The 21,163-nt window shown below is 44.6% G+C and overlaps 1 protein-coding gene across 1 annotated transcript; it reads right to left on the reverse strand.

Annotated features, from left to right (window-relative positions):
• Positions 1-19: 19 nt before the first annotated feature.
• PSMB7 (proteasome 20S subunit beta 7) lies at positions 20-21,163 on the reverse strand. Its single transcript, XM_069031884.1, has 8 exons — positions 21,076-21,163; positions 20,740-20,833; positions 20,471-20,568; positions 20,015-20,155; positions 19,342-19,457; positions 11,970-12,028; positions 673-824; positions 20-188 (listed from the first exon to the last, which is right to left on the reverse strand). Exons 1-8 carry the CDS (start codon positions 21,135-21,137, stop codon positions 77-79), a joined length of 834 nt encoding a protein of 277 aa, XP_068887985.1. The 5' UTR covers positions 21,138-21,163; the 3' UTR covers positions 20-76.

Below are 21,163 nucleotides of genomic sequence, written 5' to 3' on the forward strand. Positions count from 1 at the left end.
CAGGTACAGACACACTGAGGAGATTGGGCAGAGCCGTCTTTATTCTGCATCAGCTGCTCTCTGAGCACGCAGGGGCTCAGGATGTGTCCATGGTTTGCACGGTCTCATCCAACACCTCGAGCTCCAGGTGCACCACATTCTCTGTGAGAACAGCAGTTGTTCCTTTTTCACACTTGTACCTACCAAACCTAGTTAAGAAATGGGGCAAAATTAGTCTGGAACATGGTACAGAGCAAAACTTGCATTTAAAATTTTATAACTGATCAGCTTTAGAAGTTTCCTATAAAAATCCAAAGTAAAGGAATTGTGCTTACTGCAAAATCTAAACTGATTGCAATAACTGACAGAGTTGCAGATAAACCAGCAACTTGAGGAAACTGGTTACAAAAACACTGCTGTGTAACTGGAAACGTTTTTACCTAAATCAGTGGGCTCTCAAAGTGGTGGGGGACATTTGTGCTACAAACCAAAGAACAAGCAATTTACTTGTTTTGCAACTCTAGAATAATTCTTCCAATGTATCAGCCTCTGTTCAGCTGCTGCTCCAGCTGCTCATCTGCACTGTTTAGTTGAAACTCCTACAGACTAGAGATCACTGACAGAATTTGGTATTACTGAAAACAGGCCTTGCCAGGCAGAGCAGAGCCCCACAAGAGCTTCAGGATTACTCACCTGTCCCCCTTTTTGTTGGCCACATCGTATGGACGGAGGAAATCCAGCTTGTTCTTGCTGATGACACAGATGTCGATGTTGCTGCCGGAGCCCAGGTCGTTGTAGATGCCGGCTGCGATAGCATCTCGCACGAGCTGCTTGGCCTCCTCCTCCTGGAATGGTTAAAAAGCTGTCACTGCCCCAGTGCTGGCATTTCCCAGGACTGTGCATCCCTGTGCCTGCAGAGGTTGAGCTTGGAACAATAAATGATACACCAAACCCTGCAATCACGGGGTACCACAGTCAAAATACTGCAATTAGTTAAGTTTTTACCACCTAAGTGAAACAAAAAAGGAACCTTGGCTACAGTAATGGATGTAACTGAGGCACAGTTACTAGTTCGAAGGAACCAGAGTGCAACAGTGCCCATGTTACACAACAGCACTCGGGAGTATCTTTCACACAGAAACACTTCAAAGCCATCAAAATATCCATTAAACTATTACACCAGATCTGTAAGCATCACATTTCCCCCTCCCCAGTAACACATGACTGGTTGCTGTGGGGGCATCGGGACTGGCAGCCTTCCCTGGTCATTCCAGCAACACTGGCTCCCTCTGCAGCTCCCAGGCAGGGCTGGGGCTATTCCAAAAAGGCTGATGGAAAATATACCATGCTCAGCTAGGGCTCATCAGGAACCATCTGACATGGCCTCAGTTCCTGCTGTAACCCAGGCTGGGGAACTCCTGGGGCAAAGGACAAATTTTCACTGACAGAGCCTGTGCCCTGCAACCCTGCCCATGGCACCACAGGACTTGCTGAGAGCCCAGAGCAGCCAGGGGATGTCCTGCACCCTCAGCTCCACTAAGTCCGTGCCCCATCACCTGGCCAAAGGGTGAGAATGCAAGGAAAACAGATTGTGTTTTAAATATATAAATATGGAGGTATATACACACACACAGATCTTTTCAGTAGCCTAGAAAGTACAAACCAGAGAATAAAAGACCCCTTACATTCTCTCAAAGGTGTGTAACTTACTTGAAAACACTGACTAGAGCTGCCTGTTCCAGTACAGAAACAGTAAGACTGGAACACATCATGGGCACAGAGGTGTGGACTCCTTTTGTCCCCAGCAGTTGTGTTGTGCAGCTCAACCCAGCGGATCCTGCCAGAATGCTGAGGCTCCCAGGCTCACTCCTCATTGCTTTGCTGCTATTTCACACTTTGGAATAATCTTCTGCCACCAGACACCAGGAACAAGAGATGGGGTCAGCGCTGAATTTGATAAATGCAGCTTTTTCCAGTGTGCCTCATTTTCCCAGCCTGTCTGTGCCAGGACCCTGCCACGTGACAGCAGTGGTGCAAGGAGCCGCAGCTCCGACTGCAGCTGCTCCAGCCCCAAGTGCAGCTCAAGAGAAGCCCAAAATTAGCTCAGCTCCTGCCCATCTGCACCCAGGGCCTGCCCTGCAATCCCTGGTGCCCCTCTGGAACAGTGGGAATGACAGTACTCCTGTGCCAACAGCCATAGGAGCAGGGCACAGCTTCCAGTGAACTACAGAAACAGCAGCAATTCTTACATCACTCCCAGTTTAACCACTATTATTACTCTTTATAAAAAAAAAAAAATTGCATTACGCTTCCTACCAAGCTGACTAGAACAATACAGCCATGCTGCAAAAATAACTTCTGTACCTTTCCTTCAGTGTTTTGGGCAATAAAACCCTGGTAAGCAATTCCTCACTCAACTGACAGAAGACCGTCAATGATTCTTTGCAGACTAAGGTTATTTTAGTACTATAGTGAAAGTAAATAAACCAAAGAAGTATGTGTAGATCTGTTTTAAGAATTAAGTGGTAGCAAAAGCAGAATCATTTTAAGCTATATGAGTGTTACGTGTAAGAAAAGCAGCTTAGGAAAACTACAGCAGATTGGTGGAGTTTGTTCCACTCTTCCTTTTAATTTCATCCTTTTAAGACAACACTGTAAACCTCACAGACTCCTCTAATTTAAATTTGATTTGCTTTTAAAAATGTACTCTGTGACCCTGCTGTTATCAAAATAGTTCAAAAATACTCAATAAAGTGCCGTCAGAAGGGCTAAGCTGTAACTGCACTGAGGCAGCCACTGCATAGAGAGCCCAGGCTGTAACCTCAGCTTCTTCACTAACAGTGCAGCTCAGTCTGTGAACATGGAATAATGGTCATTTTTGAAAGCCCTGCCTCAGTGCTACTTCCTGCTCCTCTTTTTACAATTTAGAAAGCTGAACAGAATAGCCACAAGAAAAACTTTAAGTATTCCTTACAGAGATCAGCAAGGTGGAGTTCAGCAAGGACTGCTATTTACAGTCACAAAATAGGGGGTTAGCAGGAAAGTGCTGACACAGTCCCAAGTACAGGGCCCTCAATGAGTCACTGTAATAATTAATCTTAAAAAACCCTAAAAGTTCAGAGTATATAAAAGGAGCACTTCCTGCTTTATGGTTGCAAAGACCAAGCTAACTGGGAATATCCTCCTCTGGGGCCCCCACTGCTCCTTAAATGAGATTACAGCCGAGTGATGAACTGTATGGCGAGGCAGCAGTGACAAGCAGCACTTTATGGAGCGATCTGTCTGTCCCCATCACACAGCCCACAATGTGTCCCTGGACTCCAATGTGCAGCTCCATTTACCTCCGCATGACAAATGGGCAGCGCTTGGCAAAGGCACAGCGAGGTCCAGCGCGCTGTAATGGTCAGCACAGCTGTGCTGTGGGACAGAGCCCAGTTCATTACAGTGACCGGCAACACAGCTTCCAAAGGGTGCCTGAGGAATAGGGCAGTAAAGGCTAAAATAAATAACTCAGCATGGAAGGCTAATCTGAAACAGTGTTTGATAAATTATTTATAACACAGACAATTGTCTGCATTTAATATTGGTGCTACTGGTAGCGTCTTTAAAAGATGATTTATGTGTTGTAATGCCATTAAGCTTTATATGGGCCCACTGCTGGCTATAAAGTCTGCTGAGATTTAGAGAATGAGTTTTAAACTGTCACTGCAACATCATACTAGATAGAGCCTGTATTAAATCTTTACTTTAAACCTGTTATCTGGAGAGTTGCAGTTTGCAGACACTCAGAGCTGATGGATTACCTCTCACAGCTGCTCTGCCACAAGTCCCAAACAGCACCGAGAAGCAACTTTTACACATTATTCTTGTATATGACTTGGATCAACTTTCTCTTCTCACTTAAGCAATTTCCAAATTTCAAGTGCTACTGAAGGGAAAAAGAGACTTTCTTACAGGAGATGAGGCTACTTCTATATTATATTAATACTGTCTTCACTAATAACCTGTAAACAAGTTTATCATTATGCTCCAGCAGCACAGGGAGCAGCTGGAATGGCTTTGTGAACATTATTTCCTCAACATTTCCTAACTTCACAAGCAAGTTACACAGGAGATGTCTTTTCCAGATTTTAGAACTTTAGAAAGTACTAGGTTTTTTTCCTAACACTTACCAAAATAAAATTAATCCCTTCTGCAGGTCACCAGGACACTGTTAGAGATGCAATACATGGTGCAGTTCTCTGAAGTAATTCTTAGAAAAATTTGAAATGCAGTGCACAACCAGTATAAAATGAACATAAGCAAGCAAATATTTTTGTATAAATAAACAAATGCAAATACTTATCATAACAGTCTTTTACAACAATGAGATTTATAGAAATATTATCATAGAAAAAGTTGATCCTACTTAAAATGAGAATCCCCAAGACTTGTGTGGGAAGAAAAAAAAAAATCAGAAGCTTCAGGAAGGACAATGACAATAAAAAAAATAAATCTATAAAGCAGTGTTGGGAATCTGGGACTAGAAAGCAATACCTCTTGAAGGACAGAAGCACCTACAGGAGCATAAATAGACTCTGGAAGAGAATAAGCAGCATATGGGGAGTGAGGGGCTGGGGTGGAGATCAGCCTGTAACTGGAAGAGATGCTGAAGTCTGCTCTAAGTCCAAAGAGAACAACTCTGAGAAGCAAAGGACTTTGTGTTTCTTGTAAGGGAAGGCTGGAAGGCTCCAGCAGCAAGAATGGATTTGGTTTGGCTGTCAGGAAAGGGGCTGGCACGTGTCATTTAAACCACTCAGGTTTAACAAGTCTCCCCCCAAAAAGTGCATTTCCAGTGCTGCCTCAGAATAAGGAATGACACAACTTGTCTCTCATTTTTTTTTTTTTCAGACCTATGCATTTTATGTCAGGTTCATTGTGACTGAAGTGTCAGTAAATGTTTATTTTTCTAATAATTTTCTGGTAAGAACTTTCCAAATAAACTGCTCAGGAGTCCCTAATTATTATTCTCAGAGATAACAGTTTTTCCCATTCTGAGGAAGCTGCCTGTGAGCCCAGGCTCATCCCCACCCCCTCTCTGATATCATACACCACCAGTATAATAAACCACGTTAATATTTCATACCAGGGTGAAATATGCTGGAGTATCAATTCAACATCTGCTGTCTTCAGGGTACTGGCGTCCCGCAGAGACACTTTCAATTTGTAATTGAGTTCTATACTGAATTAATCAGCAGTTTATCTTTTTTAGTAAAATTATGTCTTCCCCACTAACCTGGATTTACATTAACAATTTATGCCAAATTACCTGCCAAGACAAGAAACTTATATGATTCGGAACTACTATTCAATAACATTAGTTGCTGTATGTCATTCCCTACACGGGGATTAGTACAATCCATATTTCCAATGGCACAGAATTAAATTACAAGCTCTTCTTGCAACTGTGGGATTTCTTTTAATACTATTCCCATTCTCTGAACTAGGAATGATTACAAAATCTTGTCCATCACTTCTTACATATGGGTAAAGTTCATGGGTTTTTAGGGAACTGATTCTCAAAATGGGAACTGGCTCAACAACACCAGAGCTGTAAATCCTGCCAGGCTGCAACTCCTCCTCTGGCCCCACTGTGCTGTTCTACAGTAACACACCGACCCTTAGCCACCCAAATATGCAAACCCTGCAGAAGACTAGGTTAAAGTTACTTTATATTACTGCATATAAAAAAATTAATATCAAGCAATAACATGTCTGGCTTCAAATAAAGCAAACTCCGCTCATCTGACTATTGCTTTACCTCTGACAAAAGGATGGACGGGAATGAAGGTCAACATTTTATTTGGAAAAGAAGCCTTGGGCCCTCTGGTAATATATCCTTCCTAATACACCAAAATGCTCCATAAAGCCCAGGCTGGCTCCCTCCTCCTCCTCCTCCTCCTCCTCCTCCTCCTCCTCCTCCCTGTTCCCTCACAGCAATTGCCCTCGGCCCTGCCGGCCCTCGCCGCAGGAGCAGCACTTGGGCTCTGTGCCATGTGAAATATTTTCCAGTACATTTTGCCCATGTTCTGCAGTTATGGGAGATATACAAACTGGAACAATTTAAACTGGAACACCTGCTCCTGAGAAATGCATCAAAAATAATTACCTGTCCTCCCCCTACCCTGTGCAGTGAAATGATCTCTTAACACAGAGCCCTGCTTCTGGCCAGCTTGTCTACATTATTACAGACAAAGTTTAAGTGTTACTTTCATAAAGGTGAAGAAATTGTTGTTCTTTGTCATGCAGCAAGGCCCAATTTACACAAAGGTAACATTTATTTCCCTTGATACAGTCTGCAAACAGCAAACTGGAAGGCAGCACTACTGGGTGGGTATCTCTGGGAACTTGGACTGGTGCTGCCAGCAGTGTCCCACTGACTTCAGCACACAAACCAGGCTTTCATCCATTCAGAAGGCACACCACAAAACACCTCACCTGCAACCCCAGCCATGCCAGAGCATACCTAGCTGGCATATTCCAAATCAGCCCAGATTTCCTGTTTAACACTAGTTCCACAAAGGAAATCAATCCCAGGCACAATTCTGTGAAAGATGATGAAAACAGTACAAACTGTCCAACATGTCAGGCAGAAACCAGGTTGCCACAGGATAATTGTGATCTAACCGAAGAATAAGGAACAGGTATGATAAGCCTTTACTTTCTGGCTGACTCTATGCACTAACACCTGATATTTACCCTTGGAAATCCATGTCTCCAGGAGACACAAACACAGCTATGTCAGGAAAGCTGAAAACTGCAGTGCCACAAGCTCTGGCAGCAAGGAGTGAGGATATGCCACTAACAGCCTCAGTTCCTGTCACTGGATAATGAAATACACAGATACACAGGGCACAGAAACACAAAGTCCTGATTTTTGCTCACCAACTCAGATTCCCCCCCTGCCCCCCATTTACTTAATTCCATGTTTGACACCAGCAGGGGTTCAAGTATCTCAGGCTGGCTCTCCAGCCTAACTCCCATAGTCTGGCTTGATCTCCATTGTCTGCTGCCAGAGTGGAGCCCACAAACCTCCCAGCAAGTGGTCACCGTCCTGCGGAGTCATTAAAGCTGCGGTGTCAGCTGGCAGGATCAGCCACGGCTGCCACACCTGAGCCCGAGAGCTGATCACCATCACTAATGAACACAGGGCTCATCTGCAGCTTGTCACTGCTCCTGAGCCCCCGTCACACAGACACAGACGACAAGACTGGGGAGACAACTATTGCTGAAGATTAGAGACTTTTGACATATTCCAAAAATAGCTCAGTATTATTGTCAGTAGTTAATAAACAAAAATAATTCCACCATATTGAGGGACAGTAGGAAACGTGAGCACAGGAACATTTTAAGGATCTATGTGTCAGCTGCTTAAAAATGGAAGAAAGTGACATGTTTTCATAATATTTTGTAGTGTGCCTGATGCATTTTTTTACTGAAATAAGAGGTGCACAGTGAAAGCTGCATTCAGTCTACTTTGCATTTCAACACAGCAAAGATCCCAGAGCGCACAGAGCATCCCAAGGAAAGCGCTCTCCGTGCCTCAGCTGCTTCACTCAGGGATAAGGGGCTACTCAGAAGGACCTCAAAAACCCCTTCTCCCAAACCTGCCTGACAAACCGCTCAGCCAATTGCTCCCAGCCCACGTAGGTCCCATCGGAACAGGTGAGCCGAAGCCACCACAGGTAACCCAAGCACACCCAGGGGACCACCCCCTCTCCGGTGGCACAGCAAGCTGCAGGTTTTGGGACAGCACAGCTGCTGCAGGACGGAGAGGGCCTGTGCTCCACGTGGAACACAGAACAGTCCCTTCTTTTTCATCTATTCTTACCCTCCAGGATATTTTTGTTTTTATTCAGTACCACTTGATTTCCTACCGCACTTAAGAAATGGTACAATAAATGACTGTAAACATAATCTCACACATTTGTAGTGATCCATCCTAGAAATAATTATTAAATATCTGCCAGACTATCTCCTATCTTCTACCTATTCTGCTCCTGAACTCATTACTCCAAGATTTACTTTCTTTTCCTTGCAAAAGCATTTTCTGTGGCTTCTGATTCTCTTCCTTTTGGAGCCTCTTTTTATTAAACCTGGCTGTTTTGATGAAATACAGAAAAGAAATGAAGTTACAAGCAGCCTTTCATTGCTTAAACAAGAAGTCTACAACATAGCCCCACTGTGCATCAAGTAATTCTACAGACAAAATGCTCCTACTTTTCAAACACCAGAAATCAAATACCAGAAGAAAATACATCCCCTCCCCATCTCCTGAGGAATTCAACCACCACAGGATAGAAAAACCCAGAATTCCAGCGTTTAATACTGTAGACTTTTTTTTCCCAGTTCACAATGCTTTCCATATCCACCAACGCAGAGTATTTCTTTGCTATTGTTTAACACCAGAAGGCACAAATGCATTTACAAAATGACTGTAAGGTTTAAAAACTAGTGGTGACTCTATTGGAAGAAAAATTAGCTACAATGAAAGATCTAAGCTCAAAACACTCCATTAGATGTGCTGTTCTTCCACTTACGTTTTTTTAAAGTAGATCTATAGCTGCCCACATGACAGATTAATATTGTTCCACAGTAGTTAGGTGCTTGGCATTACATTTTTGAAGCATCTACAGGCCTTCAGGGCTGAAAGTGTTACCATCCTCAGCGATCTATAATGGTTCCTCTAGAGGCCAGCACTCCTTCCCAACAAACCCTGCCTACATAAATCAGGCTGCACAAGTGGCACTCGGGGACGTCACCATCCATCTCCGCAGCTCCTCTGAAGGATGTTGGGTAAAGATCATCTCCCAGCACTGCAGCCAGGGAAAGGACCATCACAGTTGGCACTGATAAAGCATGTGCTACTTAAATCTGAAGACACACCAAGTCTATGGAAAAAAAACACATCCTGCTGGTGTTAGCATGCCTCAGGCACTGGGAGAAGCTTCAGCAACTCATCTTCAAAAGGCAGAGAGCCAGGGCTCTAGAAACCTGCAAAAATTGGCTAAGCCTGCAGTCTTTTTTTATTTTTTTATTTTTTTTTTTAGTTGAGCATCTTCAAAGTCTATGATTCTAACTGTAGGGCACAGCAGCTGCCACTGCAGATTTGATCCTCTCAGCTTTTGGCAGCTCTCAACTTGAAATTCTAGCAAAAGAATTTTTCAAGTTGCTATTATTGCCTGTCATGGATTTATAAATATTGTGCACTATCTGCTGTGGCATGGCTCTCCTGGGACACCAGTGCATGCCAAAAGCATAACAGAATGAAAAACAGTTCCTATTCTTCAAATAAATGCTAATTTTTTTTTAACTGTGCTCACACGATGCGTTTGGTGATCAGCTTCAAGAGTACAGAATATGTATCAGAGGCAAAAAAGCTGATTGTCTTTTCCAGTAGTATTCAGCTGCTACTTTCATTAAGCTTGTTTAATTACATTCCAGATGCTAATTTGCAAGTTGATACCAGAGGGTGCAGGACAGTTTGCCTTTGAATCATTTTTCTGTGATGTGATGGTCTTGAAGCACACCACTACCCTCCAGTAGCCCTAGGAAGCTATTCTGACAATTAGTGCAAAAGAAAGGAGCACTGATCTTGACAGAAAAATAATAATTTTCTGTGTATTTTATTAAATTAATCTCCAGCAATTTTAAGTTTATCTTCATTGCCATTTCATAACAAGTTTTATGTAAAATATACATAGCATACTTCAGATTTAATTTGGATTAATTTCAATAGAAATATTTGTTATTTTATTAATTTACAAAAAAAAAAAAAAAACAACCAACAAAAAAACCCCACATCTGACTTAGAAGGTAAGTATTATCAACTCACAGCCATAACAGAATGTGAGGAAGTGTTTAAGAGCACAGCTGAGCTTTATCACCTGAAACTTCGCTGGTTTGGATAATACAATTCCTGAACTGTTATTAGATAACAGATTATCCAGGACAACCAAAGGAAGGGTTAAGGTGCATGCAAATCTCAAAGATCTAAATATCTATTTCAACAAATTGGTAGGTTGCATTTCTACATGCTTGTTATAAGTGACTATCTGCTGCCACTTATGGTTGTGTGTGAAGACAGTTTAATGAGGATGACCTTTCTAAATAGGAAAATTTGAGATTTACCAGTTTTTGGTGCCTTTTTCGGTTACTCTTACACAAGAAATGACTTAAAATATGAGCTTGAAAGCTAGCTGAGAATAAATGAAAATTTTAGTTCTACAGTACAGCTCTTTGCCATTTGTATCTTGGAAAGAGGACTATTGTGCTGTAGCTGTTGATTCCAAGGATTTGCAGTCCGTGTTTTCAGTGGAATGGCACACATGCCAAGTGCACAGTCACACAGGAGGCTGGAAAAGGAGACTCTCTCATTCTTACAGCAGCACGAGGCGAGAGGGAAAAACAGAGTCTTCCTCTCTCTCTCTCGTGCCTCTATCAGCCATCTGGTGTGAGGATCCTTCCCAGAGACACTTGGGAGCCTATTAAACATATCCCAATATTTCTGATAACAATCGTAAATATACTAGAGACCAAAAGTCCAGTGTCTTCAGATGCTGCCCAAATCACAGGAATCCTGATCCCACTGTCTGTAACTTTGCACACCTACAACTCTTGCTTAGGTACTGACAGGAGAGGGGCCAGGGATAATTGGAAAACTGCTTCTTACTAATGCTTAAACAATTAACTAATGGCAAACTTCTTAAAACAAGGTGGGGGGTTGACTGGTGTTTTTTTAATCTGCTGGAATTGCACATCATGATTTGTCAGGAGATGTACCAAGGTACAACAGATTATCTCACATTTTGAACTTCATTTACCAGCTTTATAGAGAGGAACTCTGTGGATTTATGGGACCATCACCTAAAACCACAGTGCACTTGAGGGGGATGAAAATGACCCACAGCAGCTGCATTACAAAAATGAGGAACATTTGAAGACCTCTGCTGATGCAGACTAACCTTTTCCTTTCCTACATCATTCAGTGATACTGAAGAGCTCCAAGATTTTTTTTTATCTGCCTTTTAGGCTGAAATTATTGCAACTGTTACAAGTCATTTTTAATGGGTCCAATTTTCAATCTCATTTTTTTCTTTATGGTGGAATTATTAATCAATTGGAATGAGAAGGAGTGTTCACATAAAGTCTGAAGAGATTCATGTGGTTTAAGAGGACTTGACATTCCTGATGCATTTTATGAAATACAGTTCCAGAAAACCCTGTAATTGTTTTGGAGTTATTTTCATCAATAGAAAGTCTGCAGACAACTGGATTCTCAAGGTTTAGATTAGCAGCATGGTGTAACCAAATGCAAGAAACATTACAGAAAATACAAAAATAATGCACTGCATTCATTTGTAACTGAACAGCTTACTCTGATCTTTCATGACACTCCAGCTTTTAGCTTTCCTGAATGATTCTTTATAACAACAATCAAGCATTTTCCATTTTTTATCAGTATCATCAGCAAAACACAATCTTATCAGTCTTCTGATAATCAGCTTTTAAGTAGATGTTAGAAGTGCAAACACTAGTTCTGAACATACCCAATCAATCAGAATTGTTTTATGCAATACCTGAACACTTTTTGTTGCATTCTCTTTTCAAGATGGAGAAAGAAAGACAGACTGACAGAAAAACAACAATATTGACTGTGCAAGGGCTGGTAAATTCCTGAAGTCAACTATAATCAGTAAGCTGTATGTTTTTAAAGCCTTCACCTACATTCAAATCACACATTTTCCCATATAAAAATACAGCTTCTTGCAAATTTATTTATTTTACCCATGAATTTTTACAGCTTTGCAGTCAGCTGACATTAGCACATTTTAAGTGCAGCAAAACTGGAGCAGATTTAACTTTTTTAGAGTTTCAAACCTCCTAAATTCTTATGATCATAAGGATTGCTAGGGAAGAAACACTGACGTTTAAAAAACCCCGAGACTTACCTCCATGTCGGGTTTGTATTTATCTTCAAACACTGCCATGGCTGCGAGCGATCCAGAACCTGTGATGACAACATCAGGACATCCCTTTAGCCAGTGGACTTAGGTATGGCACCTTTTTTTAGAGAAAAATATAGTAAATCTCAACAGCACAAACCAGACTGAAGCCTACTTAGCTTACTCTTCACTGCACAGTGTCTAAACTAAGTCAGCACCTGATTTAATCCTAGGGGTACAGCTTGTGTGCACAAACTCGGCACAGGCCCATCCTGACAGCCTTTCCCTTTTTACTGTTTTTAACATGAGACACAAAAACGAGGTTAGAAACAGAGAGTCAAGGGAATGCCACAGTTTGCAGTCCCTAGTCCTACATCCATCCTGCCCCACTTCCGTGCCTGCCCCTGTTAGAGGGGTGCTGGGATGAGGAGAGGGCTCCAACCCTGGGGACGAGCAGCCCAGCAGTGGGAACGGGGCAGGGGGCTGCTGCCACAAGTGGATTTCCCCTGTAGTTGTGAACAGTTAATTGTGCTCCTACTTTGTGCCATTATTTCTACACTGAACAATAACAGCTGAACAAAATGCCAGAGACAAAACCAGGAGTTTTAACGTTCCCTCTCCAGAAGGAAGCAGGTACAAGTGCGGTGATGGAACAGGAGCCATCTCTGCCCAAAGCACTGTGACTGCAGGGTAATACATGTGCTTGTTTTTCAGGAATTAACACAAAAAGCAGGATGGTACTACTTGAAACTGTAAACTTGCTTTGTTCAGAAAGAGTGAGTCTTCAGGAAGATTTTCTTGTCTGTCGGTGGCCCTACCCATATTTCAGAGAGCACTACTTTTGGGGAGTGAATAAAGTTACCGGCAATTTTTTACTCCAATTAGAAGATTTTTTGGCATTTATTACTTTTTAACTTGTTTTGCATAGTGCTATCTGTTTAGCTGGGTCACAGAGAAAGCCATATTTCCTATTTAAAATGATTTGTGTATATCGCTTGACCACCTCAATGGTTTAGTGAAAGCAAAAGGCAGCGATTAAACAGTTTCAAATGAGGTGTCCTGCTGATTTTATCAAGTCTGCTGAATGTATAATGAAAAAGGAGAAGCTGACAGTGACACTGTTGAGAAAATACAGACTACCTTAGCTGAACCATTTAAGGAGGTCCAATTATAGATCAAATTTAAAGGGTTGAAGCAGCAGATTTACAGACACAAATCAATGAACATGGTAATCCCAATGAATATGACAGATATTCCTGTTACAGAATATTGCTGTGGTTGAGGATCATTACCTTTACAGTATCAAATACATCACATCTAAAAGCAGTAGGACACTCTAAGTGTGTACTTGTATTACAGGCAATGACTATTCATTTACACCTTGGAGCAACACACAACTCCATTTTTTAAATGCTGAAACTAAGAATAAAGAAGATTTTTAAGCAACTAATAGCAAAACTGAACTGCTGATGCAAACAGCTGATATCACAGAACAAACCACAAATAAAAGGAATTTTACTGACCCTTCAAACAAGGTCAAAATAAAGCGTGTGCGAAAACAAATAAAGGACCTGAATGGTAAAATAAAAATTCTTTTGGAATTACATAGGAATATTTGTAATGAGGAGGGAAAAAAAAAATCTGGTCTATGGTCTCAAACCAAGCCCACGTTCTTGCTACACTCAAATGAAGGCCTACTGTGAGCTGAGTGGGAAGACCCAAAGCTGGAAAACAACCCTATTCTTGGGGAAAGGTTAACAAAATCAGAGTACAAAGAGTAGAAAATGTGCAAGAAAGAAAGTATAAAATGTAGTATCTGACTGAAATTACTACATTAGCTATCTAGGCGGGAAAAAATGATCTTAATTTCTTAACACTTCTACTGATAAATAAAAATTATCGATAACACAGTTGCATACATGGCTCAGGCTGGATTAATTCCTCCAGCTCCTTCTAAAAAGAAGTTCCCAAAAGAACCTACTCCCAAAACCAGTAACTTAAAGAAGAAAAAAAAGAAAAAGGAAAAAGGCGAGGGGAATCTTATGTTACAGTACATGAAATCCTTTGTACATAAAGAATTATGCTTAATTATTTATCTCACTACGTTACCAAGACACAAATAAATGCCAAATCTACTCTTAACCTTAAATAAATAAATCCAGACAGTCCTATAATGTAAATTTTCAGAGAGTTGTTGAAAGTCTTAACTTAATTAAACCTACATGTAGACATTTACATCTGAAAACCAAGATCCTAAGGAGGTTCTAACAGAACAGGAAGCTGGAAAAGCTGAATAAACTCGCTTTATTTTTTCTCTAGTGCTTATAAATCCTAAACATAAGCTTTATAAGCTTGCATTTAAAATTTGCCTTAGCAAAAGCCTCCCAGCACAGCTAAGCATTCTCTGAAAGAATAGATTTTCCTGATCTTAAATAGCACAATGAAAATTCTTCACTGTTCCCAGCACCAGATATAAGCCCCGTGTTTTCAGAAACACCAATCAACGCATGCATCCGAGTGTCTCTGTCAAAACAAAGCATGTTTGACAACAGCAACAGGAACTGTTGTGAAAAACCCTCCTGCTATGCAGACATCCCCCTGGAGCACAGAACTGAGCAAAGCCCACCTGCACTGCTGGGACTGGCCCTGGACATGCAGCCATGGACAGCTGCTCCTGTGGTGAGAACTTCACTATCCCATTGCACTGACCTCCCTCTCCTTGTAAATTCCACACACTGTCCAAACAACCCCAAAATGTTCCAACTACTCCAACTGCCTTGTGAAAGCTGCATTGTGACAGGAGAGCGGGCAATAAAACTGGGAACTTAAGTAAACACTGCAAGTACGGTTTTCTTATTGCAGTTCCTATAAAAACACAGAAAACTTGGATATTAAGGGTCTATGGAGAACTTGTTTGTATGTGGGGAAACAGCTGCTCTCTTGTCCGTGCACTTGGTGCCCACCAATAATTCATTTTTAACAAGCATGCTTTGCCTTTATGCAGAAATAAGCTTCACAATTCCCAAACATAATGTCTGGAGAAAGATAAAATCCAAACACAGCAAAACACCATCCATTATCTTGGGATGGATTTCCCACTTCATACACATGGTAACTGATTTAAGTCACTACCAGTTCAGATTCAGCAGCAGTTCAACCTCAAATCCATTAAAACTTCCAGGAAAGCTGTGTGATAACACGTCATTAAATAATGTCTTTACCTGAGCTCAAAGTAACACCAAACCAGGTATTTATCTTAGGTAAGATTTCAAACTAAGCTCTGTAGAAACAGGCAATTTTCTTTGTTGGATTTATTTTTTCTACATGTTTAAAGTTTCTCTCTCTTCTGTGTGTGAGCAATAAGAATAATTAAAACAAAGGATAATTAGTAAAGTCATAATTTATTTGTATTATACAGCATTCAGGAAAAAACCCTTTCAGATCTTTAAAACCCACTAACTGCTAGGAATGCTTACACTTAACAGAAGTAAAAAATGCCATCTCAATTCCAAAGAACTTATTTTGCATGTATTTTCAGTAAGCTACACTTTAGAACCAAATATTCAGGAAGTATTAACCTAATATCTACACACAAAAAACACTGACTGCAAACAAATTCTACATAACTACAGAAGCTGAGACGTAAAGTTCTACTCAGAGGCAAAGGCTTTTCAGTCTCCTGATTAGCATGAACCAGGTAAGTTATGAGATGATAAGAGAATTTATTGTTCTTTAAGTAACACTGGTGGGCTTTTCCTGAATTTTCCCAACTAAGTTGTTAAATTTTCTGCATGCAAGTGTAATAAATTTACTTTAAAAAAATACCACCTGGTCTTCACTGGAGCAGTTGTACCACTTGAGTGTTGATTTAAAGTGGAAGATAATTATTGATATGTAGCAAAAAAGTGCAGCTCACAATAATTTTTGCTGTGAATTACAACTGCAGGAGCTTTTCTAAAGCACGTGCACTGGATCTTTTCAGCAGAACCTTCACTCAAGACAAGCTCTTATTGCTAAGTACAGTCCATCTCCTCACCCACAGACCTGTTTGCTGCCACACCAGAGCATGTGCAGAGCTTTGAGAGCAACATTTAGCACTTCCTAATCCATCACTGCCAGGGCTCCCTGACAGGGCATTTATCCACACGAACTCATTGTTATTCAATTTGCTGCTCATCCCAGGTAAGAATTCCGTGATCTCGGCAGCCTCTTGGATTGGGATCATTTTTCAGCGTGGCTCCTGGCTGGGGGCTGGCTTCCAGCAGTGGGAGTTCTTGCTCTGCAGCACGACACTGCCACTGCATGAAGAGCTGATTTATGAATATGAAGCACCACTGGCACCAGGGGAGCAGCTCCAGCCACAAGAGACTCCTGAACACTCCGCCGGCTTCCGAAAGCTCAACTACACACTTCAAGTGCTTTAATTTTATGCATGCATTTCATTAAAAGTCTTGGCCAGAAGCTTTCCTAGACAAGCCAAGCAATCAGACAATCTTGCATCGTTTGCTGAAATCCAATTTTGTTCTTTGTCAGCATAAACAGTTTAATTTGATGGTCTCACTCCTGAGTAAGCACTGTGTACCTTTTAAATCTCCCTTGAAAGGCAGAACACCACTCTGTCCATCCAGATATACCAGCACACCAAAATAGAACTCAACTTCTCAACCACCTTTCCTATTTAATACCAAATTTCCAGAAGTTAACTGGCCAAAAACACCTACCCTGACTTAATAAACCACCTTTAGAACATTTGGGAAAAAAACCCCAATAAACAACAAATTAGTCTAAATAAGACTGAAATACAATTCCAACTGCTATCGCCGATTTGACTTTTGATAGCTTCTCTGCTGTCTCAATTCTATCTCCTCTATATGCATTAGCTAAGTTTTTGCTAAAACATATCCTGGTCACAGGGTGAAGTGTCAGTGCACCACGGGTGGGAAGGTGAGGGACACTGATGCTGAGAAGGGCTTTGTCTATCAGCAGGGCCAAAAAGAACATGTGAGCACCAGCCACGCACCTGGTACTGCCCACAGCAAGCCGGAGTTTGAACTACAAGGAACTTAATCCACTGATATTCTACTTCCCACTCGTTTGAACTTAGTCTGCTACTACGCTATTTTTGGGGAGGGAAAGAGGAGCGGCCAGGATTTCCCAACAGGCCACGTTTTAAGGCTTTTAAAAGCGAGGCAGGGAAGGCAGCATGGGGGGAGTGGCAGCAGCATGCAGGAAAGCAAGGCACGGAAGGCAGCACGCAGGGAAAGCGAGGCACGGAAGGCAGCACGCAGGGAAAGCGAGGCACGGAAGGCAGCACGCAGGGAAAGCGAGGCACGGAAGGCAGCACGCAGGGAAAGCGAGGCACGGAAGGCAGCACGCAGGGAAAGCGAGGCACGGAAGGCAGCATGCGGGAAAGCGAGGCACGGAAGGCAGCATGCGGGAAAGCGAGGCACGGAAGGCAGCATGAGGGAAAGCGAGGCACGGAAGGCAGCATGCAGAAAAGCGAGGCACGGAAGGCAGCATGCGGGAAAGCGAGGCACGGAAGGCAGCATGAGGGAAAGCGAGGCACGGAAGGCAGCACGCAGGGAAAGCGAGGCACGGAAGGCAGCATGCGGGAAAGCGAGGCACGGAAGGCAGCACGCAGGGAAAGCGAGGCACGGAAGGCAGCATGAGGGAAAGCGAGGCACGGAAGGCAGCACGCAGGGAAAGCGAGGCACGGAAGGCAGCATGCAGGGAAAGCGAGGCACGGAAGGCAGCACGCAGGGAAAGCGAGGCACGGAAGGCAGCATGCAGGGAAAGCGAGGCACGGAAGGCAGCATGAGGGAAAGCGAGGCACGGAAGGCAGCATGAGGGAAAGCGAGGCACGGAAGGCAGCATGCGGGAAAGCGAGGCACGGAAGGCAGCACGCAGGGAAAGCGAGGCACGGAAGGCAGCATGCGGGAAAGCGAGGCACGGAAGGCAGCACGCAGGGAAAGCGAGGCACGGAAGGCAGCATGAGGGAAAGCGAGGCACGGAAGGCAGCACGCAGGGAAAGCGAGGCACGGAAGGCAGCATGCAGGGAAAGCGAGGCACGGAAGGCAGCACGCAGGGAAAGCGAGGCACGGAAGGCAGCATGCAGGGAAAGCGAGGCACGGAAGGCAGCATGAGGGAAAGCGAGGCACGGAAGGCAGCATGAGGGAAAGCGAGGCACGGAAGGCAGCATGCGGGAAAGCGAGGCACGGAAGGCAGCATGCAGGGAAAGCGAGGCACGGAAGGCAGCATGCGGGAAAGCGAGGCACGGAAGGCAGCATGAGGGAAAGCGAGGCACGGAAGGCAGCATGCGGGAAAGCGAGGCACGGAAGGCAGCATGCAGGGAAAGCGAGGCACGGAAGGCAGCATGCGGGAAAGCGAGGCACGGAAGGCAGCATGCGGGAAAGCGAGGCACGGAAGGCAGCATGCAGGGAAAGCGAGGCACGGAAGGCAGCATGCAGGGAAAGCGAGGCACGGAAGGCAGCATGCGGGAAAGCGAGGCACGGAAGGCAGCATGCAGGGAAAGCGAGGCACGGAAGGCAGCATGCGGGGAGCGGCCCAGGGCAGCGGCTCCCGCAGCCCCGCTCGGCCCCGGCTCCGTGAGGCGGGCCCGGCCCGCCGGCGCCACCCAGCGGCCGCGCGCCGCCACCGCAGCGCCCGGGCCGCTAATTGCGAGCGTTAATCACGGCCGCGTTACACCGCTACCCGCCCCGGCTCCGAGAGCCAGCAGCACAACAGGAACATTCACCACCTCCAGCAACAGCCTGAGCAGGTGTTCTAGCCAAAGATGCCAGCCAGAAACAGAAAATATTAATGAGAATCTATAAATGTGTATTTTCCCAACACAGAAAGAGCAGAAAAGCTGCACCAGGCACAGGCTGACTGATTTACTAATCTGGTAACACTTCATTTTCAGAGCAGTTTTCTGATCTATTTATTTGGACTTTCCATTACACTTCCATGGCTCTACCAAAAACAAGTTTCCATTTAAAATTTCTGAGTTTGCCAAATGAAACTCAAGTTCCCCAAGTGAAATTTGTATGAGCCACAAGTTAGGACCATCTGCAAATGAAGTTTCTGAGGATCTTTTTTTTTCTTTCAGCAAGATTTTGGGAATCCTGCAATTCTTGTGCTTTAAGGTGTGGAGCACACACAGAGCAACGTTCCCAACACCAGTTTTCTGGCAGCTGAGTTTTGTCCCAGCCCACGTTTGTGAAGAAACAGAACAGTGCACTTGCCCTATAAATATAGGTACAACTTTATTTTTGTAGCGTGAGGCCCGCACAGCTCCCAGCAAACAATGGGATTTAAATAAAACCACTTTAAGTACCAACCATTCCCCCACGCTGTGCCCCGAGGGAGCAGCACTCACCCATGGTGACATAGGGCAGCTTGTCAGTCGATCCGTGGGGGTGGATGCTGTACAGGTGGGGCCCCGTGACATCCACTCCCCCCAGCACCAGGGAGGCTCCGATGTAGCCTTGGTACCTGGGAGCAATGTTCGTCTGTGAGTCTGAAGCCCACAACTCACTTGTGGCTGTTTAACACAATACAGGCATTTGAGAACTGTTCCACACCTACCTGGGTAACAGCTCTGTACTAAACAGGCTACTTTTGCCAGTTGGGAGGAACAAATTAAGAAATGTACTAAAATACGGCTTATTTCGGTGTCCAGCAGGCAATGATTCTATTACAAATCACAGGAAACTCCCAGTTTTACAAGCTTGCACATTACACTATTACAGGCCCAGCGCTCTCACCACAAAGATACACAACAGTTTTCACGGGTGTGATGAACAGTGTATTAAACCAACACCCTTCTGTTTTTGTTGTGTGGTCACTGCACCGTGGCACAACTAATTCCCTACAACCACAGACTCGATTTCTCTTCCATCTCAGTTCAAAAGCCCATGAAGCAAAGAGCAACTATGAAATCTTTCCTGAAGTCTTGTTATGAAGTTTAAGCAGCCTGAGACAGGATGTCCCTTAAGCATTATTTAGTGGTTTTACCAGCAGGGTTAATAAACAAGAAACCACTCAGTTACCTGAACAGCATCTGCTTCAGCATCCGATTGGCCGTGACAACCCGTGGGAGCCGTCCCGTGGACAGGGAGTGGAGCTCCAGGTTGGAGGAGATCAGCTGAGTTGTCATCTCAGTATCAGCAGCTGTTCCGGCACCGCAGCAACTGAGGAGCGTGATGAGCAAATGAGGGAAAGGAGACAGAAACCTCTATGCTTCATGCAACAAGTAGAAATTTTCTCATTGTAAAATTGAGGGATTTAAGTTCTCATACAGTCAGAGAGCATGAAGCAAGAGAGCATGCTTAAGTGTAGGTGGAATACCATGAACCCCCAAGCCTTGTTAATAAATGATCATTTTGAAACAGACCTTAATATTTACTGCTAGTAAAGAACACGGCTAAAAACCCAGTACCGACACCATTACAAAATAACGTACACAATAAACAACTTACTACGCAACAAAAAACTGTAATACTTACTAGATATTAGGGGAAATGAAGTGTATTTTCGAACAGTTCTTGTCAGCAACAACCATGCCCTCAGTTGCTCTCGTATCCGCTCCGAGGACGATGCCATCCTATAGGAAGGCAGAATTATTCCCAAAGCCTCGACCTCCACAGGGGCCCTTCCCGGGGGCAGCCGGGGGGGGGGGTTCGGGATGGGGCCGGGCACACCGGGGGTGACTCAGCAGAGCGGAGCCTCCGCCGCGGGCCCGGCCCGGCCCGGCCTCGCCCCCCGCCCGCCTCACCTTGAAGATGACGCCGGCGATGGTGGTGCCGGTCTTGCGCGGCGCGGGCACCCGCAGCCCCTTCTGGACGAGCTCGGCCTCCAGCAGAGAGTTCCTGCAAGACAGGAGGCGAGTGGGGCCGGTGGGAAGGGTCCCCCCGCCGGCCCCCGGCCCCGCCGCTCCCCCCGGCCCGGCCCGGCCCCGCGGCCCCGGCGCTCCCCCCGGCCCGGCCCGGCCCGGCCCCGCGGCCCCGGCGCTACCCCCGGCCCGGCCCGGCCCCGCGGCCCCGGCGCTCCCCCCGGCCCGGCCCCGCGGCCCCGGCGCTCCCCCCGGCCCGGCCCCGCTCCCCAGCCTCACCGAGAGCAGTTGTCGAAACTGAAGCCGCCGGCGGGCGCGCGCACCACGGACACGGCCGCCATGTTGGGACGGGCGGGGCCGCGAGCGC

The sequence above is a fragment of the Aphelocoma coerulescens genome, chromosome 17, assembly GCF_041296385.1.
Source record: "Aphelocoma coerulescens isolate FSJ_1873_10779 chromosome 17, UR_Acoe_1.0, whole genome shotgun sequence".
NCBI lineage: Eukaryota > Metazoa > Chordata > Aves > Passeriformes > Corvidae > Aphelocoma > Aphelocoma coerulescens.

Bases quoted from the DNA above. Each gene is read 5' to 3' on its own strand.
- PSMB7 (XM_069031884.1), bottom strand. From the start codon at position 21,137: ATGGCGGCCGTGTCCGTGGTGCGCGCGCCCGCCGGCGGCTTCAGTTTC. The intron at 20,834-21,075 runs GTGAGGCTGGGG...CCTGTCTTGCAG, and splicing joins AGTTTCGACAACTGCTCTCG to GAACTCTCTGCTGGAGGCCG. The intron at 20,569-20,739 runs GTGAGGCGGGCG...GCCTTCCTATAG, and splicing joins TCGCCGGCGTCATCTTCAAG to GATGGCATCGTCCTCGGAGC.